This window comes from Saccostrea cucullata, unplaced genomic scaffold (genome assembly GCF_032062105.1).
Source record: "Saccostrea cucullata isolate Sc308-1 unplaced genomic scaffold, CSIRO_AGI_Scuc_v1 ctg4378, whole genome shotgun sequence".
In the NCBI taxonomy this organism is placed as follows: domain Eukaryota; kingdom Metazoa; phylum Mollusca; class Bivalvia; order Ostreida; family Ostreidae; genus Saccostrea; species Saccostrea cuccullata.
In genome coordinates this window covers 25079-46297 of record NW_026931208.1, presented here as the reverse complement: position 1 = coordinate 46297, position 21219 = coordinate 25079, and the positions used below count along the sequence as shown (strand labels likewise).

The following is a 21219-nucleotide window of genomic DNA, read 5'->3' as shown; positions in this document are numbered from 1 at the left end:
TTGTTATCTCTCGATAAGACCAAGAATAAATTTTCGAGATATTGGAGGCTTCAATATATCAAGGGTAAAATATTTAAAGAACGTACCGTACTTGGGACTTGCGGTTCACTTTGACTTATCCATGGTATTTGAGATATCAGTGTTTTTTATATCAAAATTAGGCTGTATTTTGTATATACATGTACATATATTCTGCATATTTAAAGCCCCAGTTTATTTTGACAGAATTTCATGCTCAGGAGAATTTTATAAACTTTTAGATATTAAGAAAAATAGTATGATTTTATTTCTCAGAAGTATGAAAGATTGAAGAAGGCAGTGAATCTGCATTCAGATATGCATGCATGACATCCGACTGCAATATGTCTGTCTCCCTTTGTGTTAACCAGTAATATCTATGTACATGTAAGAGAATCAATAACTTGACTTAAATTCAATGTATTAATTTGCCCGTCCTGTGATAATGATGGTAAGATATGAGACAACTGTTGATGAGCTTGGCTCTGTATTTATTTAGGAGCCTGTTGGACTCAGTGAATGAGGAACTCATTCAGAGGTAAACCTTGCCTGATCTAGTTTGTATATGTTTGTATCCTTGTGTTTTATCATTTCATGCAATTTATTCTAACCTCGAGAGATACAGCAAGCAGCTGGGAGGGGAAAATGTCACTAGTTTTATTTAGAGTTTACAACAAAGAAATTAACATCATGGAAAGCCCATGAAAAAATGGTGGAAGAAATATAAGATTAAACAGAGATCATTTAGTATTAATGTGTAATGTCTTCATAACAATAATTTTATTGTTGTATGTATGGTATTCTTTATAGATTTAGTATTCAGAATTTATCCATGTAATTTTTTTCTCATAAATTATTGGCATGAATCTTAGACAACAGGATTTGCTGGTATTTTTCTCGTGTAGAACATTTCTGTAAAGGAAATAGATTAAGTGCAAGTTCTGTAGTATGTAATTTGGGAATGGGACATCATTTTACTTATATCAATCATATAATCAGAGCTTTATCAATATATGAAAGGTTTTTCTCCATTTCCTAATCAGAAGACAGTATATGTATATAATTATATGGACACACAGAGCCTATGCACCACTGCTTTGAAGCTTTATACATGTTACCCAATTTCATTCTATGTTCTTCTCATTTTACGTTTATATATTGTTCATACAAGAAGCAATATTAATGCATTATCTCCTAGTTTGATTAAACATAATGCAAATCTTTGCAGTAATAAAACTGTTGATTTTGAGTCTCAAGTATATATATGGAATGAATTTATATTTCATATATGACTCTTTGTATATTTTAACAAATTGTAGTCCATTGTTTAAATGAATATGCAATGTAGCTAAAGATCATGAAGGGTATATGATACAAATTCTTTAAGTGCAAGTCATTGTTTTATTATCCATTGTGCCATAACTTGAGCTAAGTTTTCAGGCTTTTGTTTTCACTAAAAGCAAGTTTGTTTTGGTTAAGAGAGATGCACAGTTTCTTAGTACATTTGCACAACAGGAGGAATGCCAAATCCCCCCCTCCCTGTTATTTTTTTTTATCCAGGACCTCAGGATTGAAACACAGAGATTTTTATGCCTCTCAAAAGTTTTAGCATGTTTTTTGATATAAAAGGGAAGGAAATTTCCTGAGTGGTGCATGATGGGATAGGCCAACTTGATGGAGTTTGTGTACAGAATATAGATTTTCCATGATAGCTTACATGTATAATTTATTGTTGAAGTAATTTAGTATATATATGGCTATTTATAAAAATGTTTGAATACAAAGTTGAAAACAAACATTTTTTTTATACCATTAACTTAGACTTTAATGTATATAATGTTCAGTGTTATATTTTTTGATCGAAATGTTATATTGTAAGAGTTGTATTTTACTTGATAAAAATTATTCAGGGGTCATGAGAGCCAAACATCAGCCCTAGCGGAGGATATCCCATTGTCAGAACAGTAAGCCAATGAAAACTGTTGTTACAAATCTCCCTATCTCTTCCAACCAATTAGAAGGAATGTTACTCACATAGTCTTCTTGTTACCTAATCCTTATGCAGTTCTTGAATGATTAGGAAAAAGGTGTTAAGAGCTATTTGTATTTTCTTTTACAATTTGTAGAAACTGGTTAGTTTATCTAACATTTTCCATTATCTCTTGCATGTTATTTATTTACATGGTCCATATATCATTGAATGTTTTACCTCATTCAAGTCAAAGGCTTAAGTGAGATTATCTGATCAGAGAGTGTATGTTGTCCATCTGTCTGTGTGTTTATCTTATCAGTAAACGTTTAAAATGTTACTTTCTTTTCCACAACCTTTGAGCCATTTTCAGGAAAACTTGCCACAAAGGATCTTTTAAATGAAGAAAATTCAAATATGTGTTTAACAGAAGCAGAGTCTTGCCATTTTTAAAGGGATATTATTCAAAAAAAGGGGAGAAAATTGAAGAGCAAGAACCACTGGACCAACTCCGACCAAGAAAATCAAAATTGTAGTGAAAGCTTCCTTAGAGAGTAAAAATTCAAATTTATAAAAATGCCATCATCTGACTCATTGAAGCTGGCATATAGAATTATATTTAATCAAAATTTTACATTGGATTGGAAGAAAAACTGAAATACAGCAGGTGAGCTTTGTTGTCCTTGGGCTATTTTGTACCTTTAAAGATAGATAAAGAAGATGCATATCAATGAACATTATGTGTATTGTAGTTAACTATTGGATAGGCATATACAAAGCATGTGATTGGTCTTGATAAAATGATGGGCAATTTCCTGACTTGTCTTTGATAAATGGAAAAGTTTAGAATATGAGGAAGTTCTTGTCAATATCACAGAATTACCTGAGTTGTGGGGGGTTTTATATCCTTGCTTCATAGTAAATGAAGTATGAACATATAGGGAACTTCTGTATGTTTCCTCTGAAATATTTAAGTTCTTCCTAGCTTTTTAAAATTATATATACATTGCATACCTATAGTTATATATATTTTAAAAGCAAGACATCACACTAGGTGTCTATTGGCTGATTTCTATATACATGTAAGCACCCCGCTGTATTATACTTAGTTTGTTTTGCAGTGTTATAAATTTAAAGGGGGAGGGGTGCTATTTGAAAACCAGAATTTTTCATAGACATGTATTTCTTACACATTTCAGAGAATTTTTTTTAACCTTGTTTTGGTACTAATGCACTGTGTTTCTTTCAGCACTTGTTAATTTAATTTATAGTTAATGTTAAATGCTTACAATATTGATGTATACATGTATTAACTATATGTATGCACTTATATCAATTAAGTGACTTTAAAGCATGCAGGATGAAAATATATAGCTATAGTGTTTTCAAGAGAATCATTGAATTAAAAGGTATTATTTCAAAGATGGATATACACATTTCCATAAATGTATCCAACATTTAGAGGTTATTATGATGTGAAGGAGAGCTCATTAACAGACTTTGTTTATCTCTATGTCATTTGAGTTTTGTGTGTACTTGCAGATCAACTCTACAAATTAAGCCACCTCCAAGATTGCCAAAGGTTTGTTCTACAGAAGTTTATTGTTTACATCTTTATAATTATGTAGATAATGCAGGATATTTTAAAAACAAAGCATTTTAAAGAGGCCCATCTTTTAGAGATAGTTTTTAGGTGTATTTCAAAGGAGTTTTTTTTCAGCCAAGATTGGCAGACTGTGAATTTTTTTCATTTAATAGAAAAATGGATTTTTGTTATTTCTCATTGATACAATTATTTCAATAGATAAAAATCAATGTATCAAACCAGTTAGATATTATTGATATGTTTAAATATTTTCAGCCATTACCCGAGCTGCCGAAAGACGCAAGACCTGAGGACAATGGTAGCCCCCGATTTGAAGACAATGGGCCGGACTTAGATGCCATTTTAGATCGAGAACTTACCCTGGTTCCCGGATCTCGACCCCCCCAGACATCAGAAGACAAGCCACCAGAACTACCCCCCAAACTCAGCCGGCGTCAGAATGGAGTGCTGGACCTCGGGAGTGGAGGGGGCAGCAATGTAACAGAGGAACCTATGGTACCTCGCAGAAAAGACAGGACCAGTATGGTACGTAGTGCCTCAAGCATGTTAGAGATCAGTTTATTGTGTTAGAGGTTAAAAGAATTGTACTACAAGAAGTGTCAGTGAGAAAACTGATTGTAGATTGAAGACGTGTCTTGCATGGATGTTAGTTATTCTTTTGTAACAAAATTTTAGAATCTTCTAAGTTATGATCTGGTAAGTTGACATGGGATTTTCCTTTTTCTTTTTAAATGTTATTGCTTTTTAGGTAGGAAATGATTGTCTTATAGAGCATACAGTGTTTAAAAATAACATTTATATAGTTGCTCCTTGCATTTAGAATATCTGTTTATTAATACTTGCATGGGGCAATGTAATTGAAATTATCTGTTCAGTATTGCCGATGATTTTTATCAATGTACATTTTATCACTTTTGTCTTGGGAGTTTTAATGTTATACTATTTTTCCTGATGGTTATCCAGTTGTTTTGGATGTGGTTTTTGCTTTAATTTAAGTGCTTCAGTCAAGGACGCTCAGCAGGGTAGAAATGTCTAGTAGAACTGTGCTTGTTTTCTCTTCCACTGTAGTTGCTGAATTTAAAATCCAACATCCTGTATCATTAGGATTCCGACTTAAAAAAAGTGTACAATTACAGTGTAATACTATGACTCACTTAAATTAAAATTTCAAGTTCTGAATCTTTGATGAGCTCCTCTATAAATGGTTTTTATTCAAAAGTCTCAGTTAGGTAGGTTTTAAGATATTAAAATCAGTAAAGACATAATTAGATAACAGTAGGTTCTGACTCAATAAAAAAAACCTCAGCATGGGCTTAAAATGTGAGTCTGTATTTTAAGTTTGTCAGTTTAAAAATAAATTGAAAAATGAAAACCTTGTCATGATGATTTGCAAGGAATTGACAAACGACCATAGATAGAAATTCTATGTATTTGTTGCATTTTGTCTTCTTTTTAGCTCTACTGGTCAGAGACCAGAAGAGCTTATGCGATAATAATGCGTCCGGCGTCCGTCCGTCTGTCCGTCTGTCTGTCTGTAAACAATTTTTCAAAATGCTACTCCTCCTACAGTTTTGGTCTGATTTCAATATAACTTGGCACACAAGTAGACTACACTAAGATACATAATTCTGTGTATCGATTTTTTATTTCGATGAACGGTGTTGCCGTGGTTACTAAAAATAGAAATTTCTGTATAATACTTTCAAAATGCTACTCCTCCTACAGTTTTGGTCTGATTTCATTATAACTGGGCACACAAGTAGACTACACTAAGATACATAAGTCTGTATATCGGTTTTTGATTTCGATGAACGGTGTTGCCGTGGTTACTAAAAATAGAAATTTCTGTGTAATACTTTCAAAATGCTACTCCTCCTACAGTTTTGGTCTGATTTCAATATAACTTAGCACACAAGTAGACTACACTAAGATACATAATTCTGTGTATCGATTTTTGATTTCGATGAACGGTGTTGCCTTTGTTTCTAAAAATAGAAATTTCTCTGAAATGCTTTCAAAATGCTACTCCTCCTACAGTTTTGGTCTGATTTCAATATAACTTGGCACACAAGTAGACTACCTAAGATACATAATTCTATATATCCATTTTAGATTTCAATGAACGGTGTTGCCGTAGTTACTAAAAATAGACATTTCTGTGAAATACTTTCAATATGCTACTCCTTCTACAGTTTTGGTCTGATTTCATTATAACTTGGCACACAAGTAGACTACACTAAGATACATAATTCTGTGTATTGATTTTTGATTTCGATGAACGGTGTTGCCTTTGTTTCTAAAAATAGAAATTTTTCTGAAATGCTTTCAAAATGCTACTCCTCCTACAGTTTTGGTCTGATTTCAATTTAACTTGGCACACGAGTAGACTACACTAAGATACACAATTCTTTTTATTGATTTTTGATTTCTAGGAATGATGTTGCCATGGTTACTAAAACTTAAATACTCTAAAAGTTTATTAATAGCTACTCCTACAGCTGTAGTCTTATTGCAGTATCTTGCCACAAAAAGAGCTCAATCAAGCATCATTATTTTATTTATTGCTGTTGTAAAGTTTTAAGTCCCAACTGCTACTTTTGTCTTCATTTGTTATAAGTACAAACCAGTAGAGCTTCAGTCTCGACAGAGACTTCTGGTTTTTTTTTGTTGACATAAATATTATAGTGTTGATAGTATATTCTGCTCATTTGGTCATTTGCTTCAGTATATCATGAAATGTGAAGTATAAATCTAAATATTTTCATTGTTTACTAATTTCATTACTTTTTTCTGTTAAATTAGCTAAATCATAATTTCAGTTTTCAGTAAGCTTATTCATGTATGTTATTTCTTTAATTCTGTAATTTAGATTTTGAAAAAAAAAATTGTGTTTCAGAATAAACCAGACAGGCCAGTTAGTAACGGACTCCCACCCACCCCTAAAGTTCATGTAAGTTTTCTACAGAGATAAATTAAAACCAAAACAGCCTGCCAATCAGGAAACTCTAATTGCTTAAGCATCATTAGGGCCCCGCAAGGATTTGCGGGTGCCCTATAGTAATCACTCTGTCTGTCCGTCTGTCCGTCTGTCTCTCTTCCGTCCACAAATTTTCTGTTTTTTTCTAATAACTTTTTTTATGGTTGCCCAATCGAGTTCAAATTTGGTATGGTAGTTCAGTAGGCAGAAATACATATTTTGATGCTAAGTTTGGTTCTCAATGTCTTCTGGTTTGGAGCTGGGGTGGTGGGGTAGATTCCTTAAATATGCATAAGAATGAATGGGCAACTTTTTTATATGGTTGCCCAATCAAATTCAAATTTGGTATGGTAGTTCAGTAGGCAGAAATACATATTTTGATGCTAAATTTGGTTCTCTATGTCCCCTGGTTTGGAGCTGGGGTGGTGGGGTAGATTCCTTAACTTTAGAATGCATTAGCAAAGAGAGATTACTGCTGAAGATGTTCCCATTGTAAAATGAATGCTGGCTATGAGTCCCTTGGGGTTAATTAGGTTTCCTCCTGAAGAAAATCCAGAGCATTATCTTTATCTGTCACATTGAGATGAATTACCACCTCTGTCTGCAAATGAAGTTTGTTTTGAAGTTAAGTCAATATGGAATGCTATGAACACTGTGAAATGTGGATTAAGATATAAATTTTTATACGTGTAATTTATTTTTGTTTAATAGTTATTTCATTGAATTCTAAAAACAAGAAATAGATTAAAGAAGATTTTTTGAATTACTTTTTTCACTTTATGTTAATTAATTTTTAAGGTAGTTTTATAAAAACCCCATTCTATCATTAATACTGAAAAAGTTCTTACTGTAACTCTAGAAGAAAATGATGAGAGAGGTACAATTAATCCTTTGGGATCAATTATCTAGCCTGCTGCAGAAAATTTAGTAGGCTTTTCTTTATCTTTAAGATTAATGAAAACCTTTGTCTGCAACTGCTGTTTGTTTGAAGTTAAGGTCAAGCCTTCATGATATTTGCATTCATTGAAGGCTGGCATTCTATAACACAAGCTTCATAATTGTTTAATACATTCAATGTTAAATTGTTCTTTACTGCCTAATGTAAATACAAGGATATTATTTTCAGGTTTTTGAATATTCAGGAATTAATTATCTTGAAATTTTAAGAATACAGTTGCTGTTGCTTATTCTTCGTACATTTTTTAATCATTCCGTAAGCTGCACCCTTTTAATTCTACCCCATGGCGGGGCCCTTGCTGACTGGTCAGTTTCCTAGTTATCTACTAGGTAAGGAAATAAGAATTAAAGAATTTGTCTTTTCCCTATATAGATGGGAGCTTGCTTCTCTAAAGTGTTCAATGGCTGTCCATTACAAATCAACTGTACTGCTAGCTGGGTACATCCAGACACGAGAGGTAACATAGATTCATCAGCCTTAATATGCATACGTATGTTTATCTACTGCAGTAAAGAAATGTTACTCTATCCCACTAACTATTATACCTTATCTGTCTCCAGATCAGCATATACTAATTGGTGCCAATGAGGGGTTATATACTCTGAACCTCAATGAGATACATGAATCCAGTCTGGAACTGGTGAGTAGCTTTTACTGGTGTTACAATATAAGTCCATCAAAGCCATGTTTGAATGAAAAGTGAAAAACAAAGGATGACAGGGTTAATCTCAGCTGAGTAAGATTTTTTTTAGCTCACCTGAGCCAAAGGCCGTTGTCTGTCGTTGTCGTTGTCGGCGTTGTCGTAAACTTTCACATTTTCATCTTCTTCTCAAGAACCACGGGGCCAATTTCAACCAAACTTTCTACAAAGTATCCTTGGGTGAAGGGGATTCAGGTTTGTTCAAATGAAGGGCCACGCCCTTTTCCAAGGGGAGATAATTATGAATTAGAGAAAAATTAATGACATTTTTAAAAAATCTTCTTCTCAAGAACCACTGGGCCAGGAAAGATGAAACTCATGTGGAATCATCCTCAGGTAGTGTAGATTCAAGTTTGTTTAAATCATGACCCCCGAGGGTAGGGTGGGGCCAAAATGGCGATCAAAGTTTTACATAGGAATATATAGGAAAAATCTTCTTCTCAAGAACCACTGGGCCAGGAAAGATGAAACTCATGTGGAATCATCCTCAGGTCGTGTAGATTCAAGTTTGTTCAAATCATGACCCCCGGGGGTAGGGTGGGGCCAAAATGGCCGATCAAAGTTTTACATGGGAATATATACTAGGAAAAATCTTTAAAAATCTTCTTCTCAAGAACCACTGGGCCAGGAAAGATGAAACTCATGTGGAATCATCCTCAGGTAGTGTAGATTCATGTTTATTCAAATCATGACCCCCGGGGTTAGGGTGGGGCCAAAATGGCCAATCAAATTTTTGCATAGGAATATATAGGAAAAATCTTTAAAAATCTTCTTCTCAAGAACCATTAAGACAGGAAAGATAAAACTCATGTGAAATCATCCTCAGGTAGTGTAGATTCATGTTTGTTCAAATCATGACCCCCGGGGGTAAGGTGGGGCCAAAATGGCTGATCAAAGTTTTACATAGGAATATATAGGAAAAATCTTCAAAAATCTTCTTCTCAAGGACCGCTGTGCCAGGAAAGATGAAACTCAAGTGGAATCATCTTTAGGTCGTGTAGATTCATGTTTGTTCATATCATGACCCCCGGGGTTAGGGTGGGGCCAAAATGGCCGATCAAAGTTTTACATAGGAATATATAGGAAAAATCTTGAAAAATCTTCTTCTCAAGAAGCATTAGGACAGGAAATATAAAACTAATGTGGAATCATCTCAGGTAGTGTCGATTCAAGTTTGTTCAAATCATGACCCAGACCCCCGGGGAAAGTAGGGGCCAAAATGGTCGATCAAAGTTTTTCATAAGAATATATAGGGAAATCTTTAAAATCTCCTTCTCAAGTACTTCAAAACCATAATTAGTGATAATTATATGAAATCTCCTCAGGTAGTGTAGATTCTAGTTTATTCAAATCATGACCCCCTGGGGAGTTAAGATTTAACCCCCCTCCAAACTCGGTAAACTTTCATTTCTGATCTGATATTTGCTTTTTCCTAGCCTGTGTGCTCAGGTGAGAGCTGTGGCCCCTGGGCCTCTTGTTAAATCCAAAATTGTGCACTTAAGTTAGTTTTGAAATTGATTTATAGGAAAAGATATATATACACTTATTGATTAGTGTTAGTTTTACAGCCCCTTTAAAATACATGAACATAAATATATTGAAAAGCATTTTTGTACTGTTTTTTCTTCATAGCTTCATGCAAGGAGGTGTATGTGGGTTTATGTGATAAAAGATGTTCTCATGACTCTATCAGGTCAGTAGAAACAAAATTTTAATTTATTACTTCCATTTTAAAGTGTTATTTCTGAAAGTGGGAGAGGTATTGAGTTCAATTAATCACACATGTTTTAATAAAACAGATAAAATATCTATTTGTAGTATGTAGAACAAGATATAGTTTGATTGTTAAACTGTCTGTTTTCTTCTATAGGGAAAACAACTTGTCTGTTTAGACACGACCTGAAAATGCTTCACGGCAAGCAAGCCAATAGACTGTCTCTCCCCATGAACAAGATTCCAGAGAAATTAATTCCAAGGTCTCTTCAATATATCTGGGCTGTACTGAAAAAAAAAATGAAAGAAATAAGTATTTTAAAAGCAGAAAGTAGCACATCGTGATTTACATTGATATTGACACATTTTAGTACAGTTGTAAATGTCTGTAACCATGTTTTGTAGGAAGTTTAACCACACTACAAAAGTTCCTGACACAAAAGGCTGCACTCGCTGCTGTGTAGGGAGGAACCCTTACAATGGATACCGCTACCTGTGTGGTGCCCTACAGCACGGCATTATCCTCATGCAGTGGTACGACCCTCTCAACAAGTTCATGCTTCTCAAGGTCAGTCACTGCCATCACTTAGTCATGTATCATTGTGTGTCTCCAAGATTTCACACTGTCCTAGCTCTATACCAGCTGGAAGAAAATAGTTCTTAATATTTGCTCTAAGGAAGATAGTTATATATAGTTATCTATATAGTTATATGTAGTTTTATATAGTTATCTGAAGAATATGTCCAAAGCAAATTTTGAAAGATAGAATGAAGTGCATGATACGAACATGTATGCAAAACAATCATGTAACATTATAGAATGAAGGTTGTGGATTTATTTGCAGACATTTGACTTGGACAGTATGCCACCTCAGCCCTCTGTGTTTGAGATGTTTATTTCCCCTGAATTAGAGTACCCCATGGTCTGTATGGGGGTCCGACAAAGGTAAGATTGAGAAATCAAATAAACAGTGTTCAGACAGATCTTTAAAACTCATCAAGAAAGCAGAGCCATAATTAGTTACCAGTAGGATAATATATTATAATTATTATTTTAGGTAATGAAGTTTTCCATGCGCGGATCTAGAGGGGGGGTTGGGGGGGTCAGGACCCCCCCCTGGAATTTACCAGGTTAAAAAATGTATATAGTAAAACAAGAAAAAAGTTACCATGGACCCCCCCTGGAAAACGCTGACCCCCCTCTGGTAAACGCGAATATGTGAAATGGGTATGAAAAGTGAAAGATTTGAAGGCATTAGAAGTCACCACTACCCCCCCCCCCCCCTACGAGATAGGTTTTTGACGTTTGGGCGAGTTTAGGTTTTTTTTTTTTTTTTTTTTTTTGCTTGTCAAGAAATTTCTGTGATTGGATTTTTTTTTTTTGACTGGGGTGGACCCCCCCTAGAAAAAATTTCTGGATCTGCACCTGTTTTCTTTTTCAAATCATGACCCTTGGGAGTAGGATGGGACCACAATAGGCAATCAAAGTTTTATATTGTGAAATATTTTGGAAAAAAATCTTTTTCATAAAGACAGATTGATTTGGAAGCTAGTGATTCAGATGATAAACTATAAGCATGGTTATGATCGGTATGAGTACATCCATAATTATGAAATTCATAGCCCCTGGCTCAGGGGTTCTAGAGTTAGGGGTTTTTATTTGATTTGTCATAGTGTGAAATTGCATTAATCCTTTGAAAATCTCCTCTGCTTTTGAATATTTTCCAGGCAAACTAAGTGCATGGTTATTTTGAGCAAGGATGTCTATTTAAAATTTATGAATTTTGTTACCCCAGGTTCACAGTTTCTTGAGTTAGGAGAGTTAGGGCAGGATTTTATCACTATCATGTGTTGAAATCTGAACTCTAAGATGGTTTTCTTCTTTGTGATTCACTTAGTATGATTAGTCACTGTAAATAATGTAACTGATAGGTAAATCAAATAAAAGAATTATACTGCTGTTTATTACCAGACGAACTATTTTGTTGATCTCTGTTCATCCTATTCCTCTTCTTTTAAATAGGGCTGGGACGAGATATCGAGATATCTGAGAGGACGATACACATATCGATACCTATGTAGAAATATCAAAATATCGCCCCAAAAATATGACATCTGTTTTCTTTGTTTATTCAACATTTGGGGTTTAATATATAAAAAAATAAGCTAAATATACATATAGATATGAAGTAAATAATAATTAACATTACTTGAGTAAAATATATTTTGTTTTACAAACATATAAACAACTATTTTGAATAAATTTTTCTTATTTGCAAAGAAATAATTTGTTTATTTCAATGCTAAAAAAGAATTTATAAGCAATTAAACATATCGTGATACATATCATATCGTGGCTCAAATATCATGATACGTATCAATAATAGAAAAAGTTGTATTGTCCCAGCCCTACTTTTAAAGGATACTCAAGTGACCCTCTAAGGCCCATGGGCCTTTTGTTAAATTTAAAAAAAAAAATGAAGAAAATCGTTGACAAGTATTTCATCCCATTTGAACATGAAGTTAGAAATACGTAAAGTATAGCATGCCAGTATGTCTTGTATTTTTCAGCTCAACAGAAATCAACCAATTAAAGTTTGACATTATGAACCTCAATTCCAGCTCATTATGGTTTACTGAGCAAAATGACAATGGTAAGCCAATATGTTTTCTATTTTGGTAATTTATTCTGCATTCAGAAGTTGTTCACAATTATTCCGTTGCACTGAATAACACATATTCTTTTTTTTCAGAGGAACTGCTTCCAGTGGTGAATGTTACACAACTGGAGAAAGAGACCATTCTAGTCTGTTATGATAGTGAGTATATATACCAAGTTCATTCCCTTGTTATCCCATCTTGGTCACTGGTGCCTTACTGCAGTTTGTTTTTTTAATATTTTGTGCCAAGGTTTGTGCATAAAGCTTTGACCTTCTTTTGACTTCTTCTGAAGCATGAGGATGATTTTATTGAGATTTAATTGCTTTAAACAGGTTTCACTGATAGGAATTTTGAATTTTTCAAACAAATGTCTACACCTTTCCAAAAGAAAATAATTGCATTTCATAATTAAAAAGAAAAAAATTGCCTGATTTAATTTCAGAGTATGTGAAGGTAGTGAATATTAAGGGGAAATTAAAATCAAGTAAAAAGCAGTCCTCAGAACTCCACTTTGACTTCAAGGTGGAATCTTTAGGTAAGCTGGAACTTTCATAAACCTGTAATATTCACATACTTTAAATTTTTCATTTTTACATCAATTAAATTCAACTTAAATCCATAATACGTTGGGGTTTTTTTGCCTTGCAGTGTGTTTACAGGATAGTGTTTTAGCATTTCATAAACATGGAATGCAGGGTCGAAGCTTTAAAGCCAATGAAGTAAGTTTTGTGCCTCTTTTTTAAATAAATCTCTAACTTCATTTAAAAAAAAAACTATTTCAATTTTACATAAGATAAAATTAATGTTTTCATTTTAAAGGTTACGCAAGAAATATGTGATAGAACCCGAAATTTCCGGTTACTGGGCTCAGACAGGCAAGTTTATTTATGATAATAATAGTACATGTAAAATATGAAATATTTTGACAGAATACATTTATTTGTATGAAGTGACTGGAGAGTAGGCAGAAAAGTCTTGAAAATTAATATATGAATGTATACCTAGATGCCTTACAATTGATTATATCACTTTCAGGGAGTGATTTAGGGGAGGGGGGTCAATATTCTATTGATGTCATATTTCAAATCAATCACACCTACTGGGAGGTCAACATTACCGCTACATCGCCAAAAATTACAACTCATTACCGCTACATTTTTTTGGCCGAAAACAACTCAATGCCGCTACATATTGAACTAGCCAGGTATGGTACGGAATTAAAAGTTCCAATAAGCAGAATTCTCTCACTATGTAGTGAAGTACAATTTCGATTTGAATTCGAATCAGAAGAATGTGAAGACTGTGGGTTTTATCTATGTACAGTGCTTGATTTCATTAAAAAAAAAATATGATGGTTTCCTCATCATTTTTTTCCCAGTAAAATCAAGTAAATCACTTGTCAGCTGTTTATACTTTGTCATGTTGACTGTCCTGAAATTTCCTTTTTTTTCATGCTAAAGAGTGATAACTCTGTATGCCTTGTATACAAATGATCAAAACTTGTATGGTTTTTGTACAAAGTTCAATCATTGATACAAATCTTTTCATTGGAGATTGGTTAAGTCAGAAAGTTTACTTGTACCTTTACACCTTATGAAAAATTCAGTTCCTGTCAAGTGCAGAAATATTTGAATTTGGAGAGGAAATCAGGAATTATTTTGCATCATATTTATTTTGAGAAAAATTGTTATGACACCTGCAGAGGGCTACCATTGACAAACTTTGATCAGAGAAGTTTAACATTTGGGTTATGAATATAACTTACTGATACATGTGTGTCTATTGTATGTCTAATCATCAGGATATAATACTCAGATTATTTTAGTCTATATTTGAAAGAAATTAGTGATAGCAATGATTTGTTTCATAAATCCTATAAACAATAAAATCATGAGTAGGGCAAAAATATGGACGTTTGAACACACCAGAGGTTGGTCAGATATTGGGAAGAGAAATAAGAATCCTTTGTTAATGGGTCACACCAGGGTAATCTGTATAGTCAAAATTAGTACAAAAAAGTATGCTTCATATGAGTACAAAAACAGGTTGGTTAATAAAGGAGCACTTTTTTTCCCATGGAAGTCCCAAGAGATTGTAAGAGCTGGTTTTCCAAGCCTACAAAGAAACTGTCTATGACGAACTCATTTTTACTTCAAGTGAATTATACATAAAGAACTTACATTATAGTTATTCTTTGGTGGTTGTGTCTATGTCTGCCTGGAAAATTCTATAAAGTTACTGACCCAGTCTATAATTTTGTATATTTTAATGCCCCCCTTTGCGTATTACTTTCTGCTGTCTTTCGGTCCACCATGTTTCTGTTCATTTTCTTCACAACCATTGCATATAATGAAATGAAATTTGGTATACAGATTTATTAATGAATATCTAGGTCAAGTTCTGTTTTGGGTGCAATCCATCAATTTGGGACAGAGTTATGCCCCTTGGACTTAGAAAAATTCTACTATTTTGGGGAGGGGGGCATAAATGTTTTACGAATGTCTTGTTTAAAATAAATTAATGACAGTGTCTGAAGATCAAGGTAGAGAGGTCAGGACATTCTGTGGAGTCCATATTTGTAACTGTAGTTTCTAGAAGCAATATTTCCCTAATATCTTTCCTAAATGTATATATACATGAAAATGTATATATACATGACAAAATGGTAAAGTCTGATAAACCACTAAGTGTTTGTATAAGAGAATAGAACTCTTTAAGTTTTATTGTTAAGTAATATAGGAAGCACACATTTTCCAGAATATTTGCTGTAAAAGCGTGACACAGAGCTTAACAAAATGCTATGTTTTTTAGTTTTTATCTAATAAAAATTCAGAAAAAAAAACACTTCCCATTCTCCTGATCATAGACTGATCTTGTTTTAAATACATAACTGCAATGTTCAGGTGATAAATGGATTATTTTTGCTTAGTCATTGCTGAGTCTATCACACAAGTCTGATGCAAGTAAGCCATAAAATACTGTTGATTACATTGTTATGTTGCTGGGTATGGGAGAAACAGTGCTTTAACAACAAGAATGCATGTCACCCCTAACTGATCTTAGCCCAAGCATCCTGAAGTAGGACTCCTCTAGTGTCAATTGATCAATACTCACTAATCATTATCAAAAACAAATCAGATTTTTTTTTATTTGCATCATTACCCCCCTGATTACTATTTTATTTAAAAAAAGAATATGGCCTTATAATTCAGCTTTGTCATCGTTTTGATGTAACCTATGGAAACCACAACAGCTGACGGAGAGTTATTTTTTATAATGGAGTTATATTTCTGATTGGGTGGGTATTAGATCTGCGTGCCAGACATTGTGGTGGCATTAGATTGGGTAATCGGAGCACAGTTTCCCCTCTCCTGGGAGGGCCCTAACTCCTAATTACAGCGTCATGGACCTGAAAGAAGAACCTCCTGGTATTTGCTTATCAAGAAATATCCCTGGGGAGAAGTCTCTTGTTCCCAGTTTGATGTTGGCCAAGCTGTCCTATTCAGATCAAGAGTGTTGACATTGTTGCTATGACAATCGTAGGAACAGCTGTTTATCAGGGTTTTCGGAGTGTTTGTTTTCTCAGCTGGTCTCATCAAATTTTCATTATCTGCATACTTCCTAGGTCATTTACCTGATGAGGAAAAAGTAACTGGATGTAATTTATATGCCTCAATTTCTGTTTTATTTTCATGTATCTCAGTGATGGATTGGGTATTTCAAATAATTGATAGTTATTAGGTAATATGATCATGAAATTTGTCTCAAGATAACACAAGATGACAAATAAAATTAGAATTATACTTTGGTCGCTTTAAAAGTACTATAGGTGGCAGCATCAATTATTGATGATGTAGTTTGATTTGACAAATATATTGCTATGACAATTTATGACACCTAATTTATTGAATTACCAATGAATAATTTGTATATTTTTTTTCTTTTCTATGAACTAATATAACAAACACCAGCTATTTACAATATTGAGCATCAATTATGCAGCGATATTTTTCTTTCAAAGGTTTGTGTATCATGAGAATTTTTTTTTTCCTACACAGTCACTTTTTTAGTTAAACTTATCTGCTTTATCTGTGTCTGCTAAATTCCCACACAACATGCTGGAAAATAGTTTTTTGACAAAGTTGTATATTCAAAATGACAAAAGTACAATGAACTACAAGGGAAATTATCACCCAAGGTCAAACAAATTACATGTCTTAGGTAAGGGTGCATTTACTTAAGTTACTGTCAGGCCTGTAATACAAGGGCATTTAGGATTCATACTTTGTGTCTCTTTAATGTTCCAAGTGCTTTTTACCTGTGTTCTCTTTACAATGTTAAGGAATAATGTTACTCTGGTCCATCTCTCTGTCTGTCACACTTTGTTTTTCCTTAAACTCCTCTTTCTTTATTGCAATTCATCTTTTATACAGTCATGTAATACAATAGATACACTCCCTTTGGGTGTGCAATAATGTTTAAGAGTTTTCATTTTCATCTGAGAGGGGGTGGGGCAAATGGATTGGGGGGGGGGGTAAAATAATGTCAAATGGTTTCCCTTTGTTAATCAACTACCCTATACGTTTTAAATTTTGGCAGTATATAAATGAAAAATTTTGGCTTTATTTGTAATAGATTATTTTTTTAAAATCCTAAAATTACATTTGTTTATTTTTAAGTGCAAATCGCTAAATTTGTGTCTCACTAAAATTTCCATAATAATTTAAATTGGGGCCTTCAAAAAAATCGGTTATAACGAAGTCAACATGAAATTACTTTGCTATATCCGTATTTCATTATAACTATAAACATTAAATTCATATAGCTGGGGATCAGCTTTGCTATATGATATTCAATGTCAACCATTGTATTGGGGTATCTACAGCTAAAAATATAGCAAAATCTGACCAGAATAAAATATATATTATAACAAAATCTCACTAGGATGTGCTAATAAAATTGGTATAGATTGCTCTTTAACTTGTGCCTCTACAGGTGAATACTGTAAATCACTTTTTTATTCGGTAACCGAGAGTGTGCCAAAAGGTTCCTTAAGATTATATAGAGCAATAACCACAATTCGTGAAAATTTTGTCTCTTATCAAGTTTATCTCGCGAAAGTGGTTTAAGTGATCTACACCATGCTTACTGAAGCAAAAGACTAAAATGAGATTTTATGACATATATAATTCTCTCAAATTGTAGTTATGTAAATTTTAACATTGTTACTAGGTACTTGAATTAAACCAACTCCCCATTCTGGACTTAGTGCCGGTAAATTCACATGCAAGCAAACTCTCTTGATTGCACTTTTTGTTAATCAATGTTTTATTTTTTCTTTCAGGGTTATTCTCCTTGAAAGTAGGCCAACGGACAGTCCCAGTGCAGAATCAAACCTTTATGTTCTGGCTGGCCATGAAAACAATTTCTGATTTCAAAGACTCTTCTATGTTGATGATACTGGCTGAATCAGAAGCTTCATTTCTATGCGGGATATATGCTGCGTCTCTTACTTGTATATTCCATTTGAGGCCATAAAGAAAATCAAATTCAGCATGACCCAGACTCATCCAAGTTCCCGTTTGCTCACTTGACCATCAGGGTGGATTATATTACATGTACATGTATTTTCATAATTTCCTCAGCACAGCCCTTGTTTAAACAGCAATCCCCAAAAAGTAGTGGATTTCATAAATTCTAATTGATGTAACTCGATATACATGCTCCAACCTGCATTTCTCATATCATAGTGTACTGTAGTTTTTCACTTGGAAGTTGGAGTAATCTGTGATCTTTTCCTTCTCCAAGCATATGTGTATTCAACACATTTTATTTCAGATTTTATAAATTTCATGCTATCTGTAACAGTGTGTAAGTCTTACAAATACTAAAAAATCAGATTAACGGTACTTGAAAAAACAAATCTCAAAAACCATCAATAAATTATCAGTAAAACCATTCAGCATATCTTATTTTTAATTTGATTTATTTGCTGGACTGTTTAACATACTCAAAAAATTTGAGTCCATGTAAAATTTACATCAGTTGCAACTGTTTTGGGTGTGTGAAAGTCTACCTATAGGCTGAAGATTCCATGCATGTTTATAAAACTATTGTCTTTTTACAGTATTAGTAGTTAAATTATAGTAATTTCAAGGTTGAAATCCATGTCTTATAACAGTTTTCTAGTTACATGTATTTATATGATTTTTTTCTTCCTCTCTCTGATGTAAGATACTTAGAGATGTGAATCTAATATGTGAGTAAAAATAGAGAGATATACAAATTTTGTTCCATATGCTTTGATCAATGCTATGGTTCTGTGAGATATGTTTTGATATTGGCAGAAAAATTGTGTTACATGTATTTGTAATCTCTTTGCAAAACAAGTCAGTTTTGTTAAATAAAACTTTAGGTGCCAAATTTATTATACAAAACCTTTTTTAGTACTCACATTGAAATGTACTCACATTATGAACAATTTAAATGGGCATTACCCAAACACTTGAAAATTATGCAGTAATGCATTTTTTAAAAAAATGTTCTCACTTGTAGATAGAAAAAAAGGTTTTAGGCTACACCAATAAAATATTTTGTTTGTCGGACCCGTGCGCTCGTATTTAGACAAAACTATACAAATAATATTAATTTAAATTTCCCGCACCATGGAAATTCTGTGCTATTTTCTGTTTCATTTCCTCTTTATTTTCCGTATTTTAAATCTGTGTATTCCTCAAATCAGAACACACATGCACTTCAGAAAAATATAATTGTCCGCTCAATTTTATTCTTGCTCCACCTAAAAAAATTGCCTATAAAAAAGTATTAATATTAATATTTAACCGCTTGCCTGCTCGTACTTTTTTCATCAAATGTCCGACAAACAAGAAATTAAATTGATGTGGCCTTAAACAATTCTTCCAATATGGATTTGCATGGTAAACTCTATGTGCTGTGTGCAAGTGCTTTTCCAAATGTAAGACAAGAATTCCTAGCAAAATATGCTGTCATGGAATCTATTTATAAAACATTTAAATTGTGTGTATCATCTTATCTAACTGTAAATACCTGTAAAATAAGCATTATATCAATTAACTCTTGGAATTATTTTAATGAACCAGAATTAATTTTTATCATATGCCTTGCCGATTAACCCTGATAGTTACTAATCCCTAAGGCCAGTGAAATGACATACATTCCTGGAGACTAGCAGGTTTTATATATATGTGATGCTTACATTTGTTTTACTGTGGTCTTATGAAGCAGTATGAAATGTGGATAAAAGTCCTGTTTTTGTTTAGTATGATAACAGAACTTCTACAAAGATGTTCTTAATGAAGAAGGATGATTTTTAAAAGTCAAGGAAATATAGGGATCTGTTGTGTGTTGAATGTGATAGATTTTTTTAATGCGTTTGTACATAAATAATACTGAAGTCAAATGGGGTAAATTAAGGAAAAGTGTTCTACAAGGTACTGTCAAAGAGCTAAATTTCAGGTAGCTTCATTCTATTAAAGTTTTTTTTTTCTTTCATATGAATACTAAACAGTTGACAAAATGGTGCAATATAGATTTTTTTTTTAAAGAAAATAGTTTGTTTGCATAATTTCAGATGGTTATTTCAAAGTGCTTTGCAGGGTTGGTTGTTCACAATTAATGTACAATATTAACAATTTAAGAGCCATTCTCTAAAATGACCGAGTATTTTATAAAGGGCCTTGGCTTACACAGTCGAAAATTTCGTCAGTCTTGAAATAGTTTTAATTTAAAATGCTGAATTTAGGGTACCTGACTACCTGGTATATGTTGTCATGGTTACCATGACACATTGGCTTTTTTTTTATCTGTTACTGTGATAGCAGAGACAAATACATGTAGCAACCAAACTTTGGTTGGTTCATGTTTCCAGTTATAATAATGAGCAAAGTTTCATCAAAATCTGTGACAATCATGCCAGAAAAGTTGAAGTTATCATAGAGAATTGCACTTAAATGTTAATCTATTCTATTAATGATGAGGAAGAGCATAATAAATATTCACAATATTTTTGAAAATGAAAATTAATTTATTTTACAAACAATAATAATTTTGAAGTTAGCCTGACAGACAGATAAAAGCCTAGTAAAGCTCTGTCATTGTGATTGTTGTAATGTTGGTGCTTCTGTGAGCTTTCCACTGGGATTTTTTTTTCTTCAAATTATTTTCAGCATGGTGATATTTTGACCACATGACAATGTTCCTGCTGGCCTTTTGTACCCCTTGATTATTATAAAAGTTTGTGATGTAATGATATACGGTCTCAAGATGTACCACAATTATTGGAGAGTGTTTTTAGGCTGATGGTTCTATATAATACATGGAAGAAATGTTGCAGCCTCAATAAATCAATACCAGTCTCATTCTGTGTGGATTTTTATCTTATTTTTCAGAGAATTGACATTGACTTTTGAATTGTAGTGTCAGTCATAGTTCCACAACCAAAAAGATACAATGTACCTTGTACCGTAACCCAACTATTATTTGCTTCATCTTTTATTCAATCAATCTGCGACAATTAATTTTCACAACTAAGTAAACATTCTCTACAAATACAAAGCAAAATAAATCATTCACAGCG

At 33.1% G+C, this 21219-nt stretch overlaps 1 protein-coding gene across 3 annotated transcripts; it reads left to right on the top strand.

Moving 5' to 3' along the window:
- The first annotated feature begins 365 nt into the window (after positions 1–365).
- LOC134231789 (mitogen-activated protein kinase kinase kinase kinase 5-like) lies at positions 366–21001 on the top strand. Of its 3 annotated transcripts, XM_062713752.1 has the most exons (18): positions 366–556; positions 1929–1982; positions 3530–3569; positions 3849–4118; positions 4269–4289; positions 6490–6543; positions 7901–7985; positions 8089–8168; positions 9861–9921; positions 10099–10204; positions 10347–10509; positions 10787–10887; positions 12513–12595; positions 12695–12760; positions 13045–13137; positions 13251–13321; positions 13422–13477; positions 17947–21001. In XM_062713752.1, exons 1-18 carry the CDS (start codon positions 477–479, stop codon positions 18032–18034), a joined length of 1572 nt encoding a protein of 523 aa, XP_062569736.1. In that variant the 5' UTR covers positions 366–476; the 3' UTR covers positions 18035–21001. The 3 variants fall into 3 exon arrangements, with proteins under 3 accessions (XP_062569736.1, XP_062569738.1, XP_062569737.1); XM_062713754.1 differs by lacking the exon at positions 1929–1982 and having other exon boundaries at positions 367–556; positions 17947–20179; XM_062713753.1 differs by lacking the exon at positions 4269–4289 and having other exon boundaries at positions 367–556; positions 17947–20179.
- Positions 21002–21219: the final 218 nt, after the last annotated feature.

Bases quoted from the DNA above. Each gene is read 5' to 3' on its own strand.
- LOC134231789 (XM_062713752.1), top strand. From the start codon at position 477: ATGAGACAACTGTTGATGAGCTTGGCTCTGTATTTATTTAGGAGCCTG. The intron at 557-1,928 runs GTAAACCTTGCC...AAAATTATTCAG, and splicing joins AATGAGGAACTCATTCAGAG to GGGTCATGAGAGCCAAACAT. The intron at 4,290-6,489 runs GTAAGTTGACAT...ATTGTGTTTCAG, and splicing joins ATCTTCTAAGTTATGATCTG to AATAAACCAGACAGGCCAGT.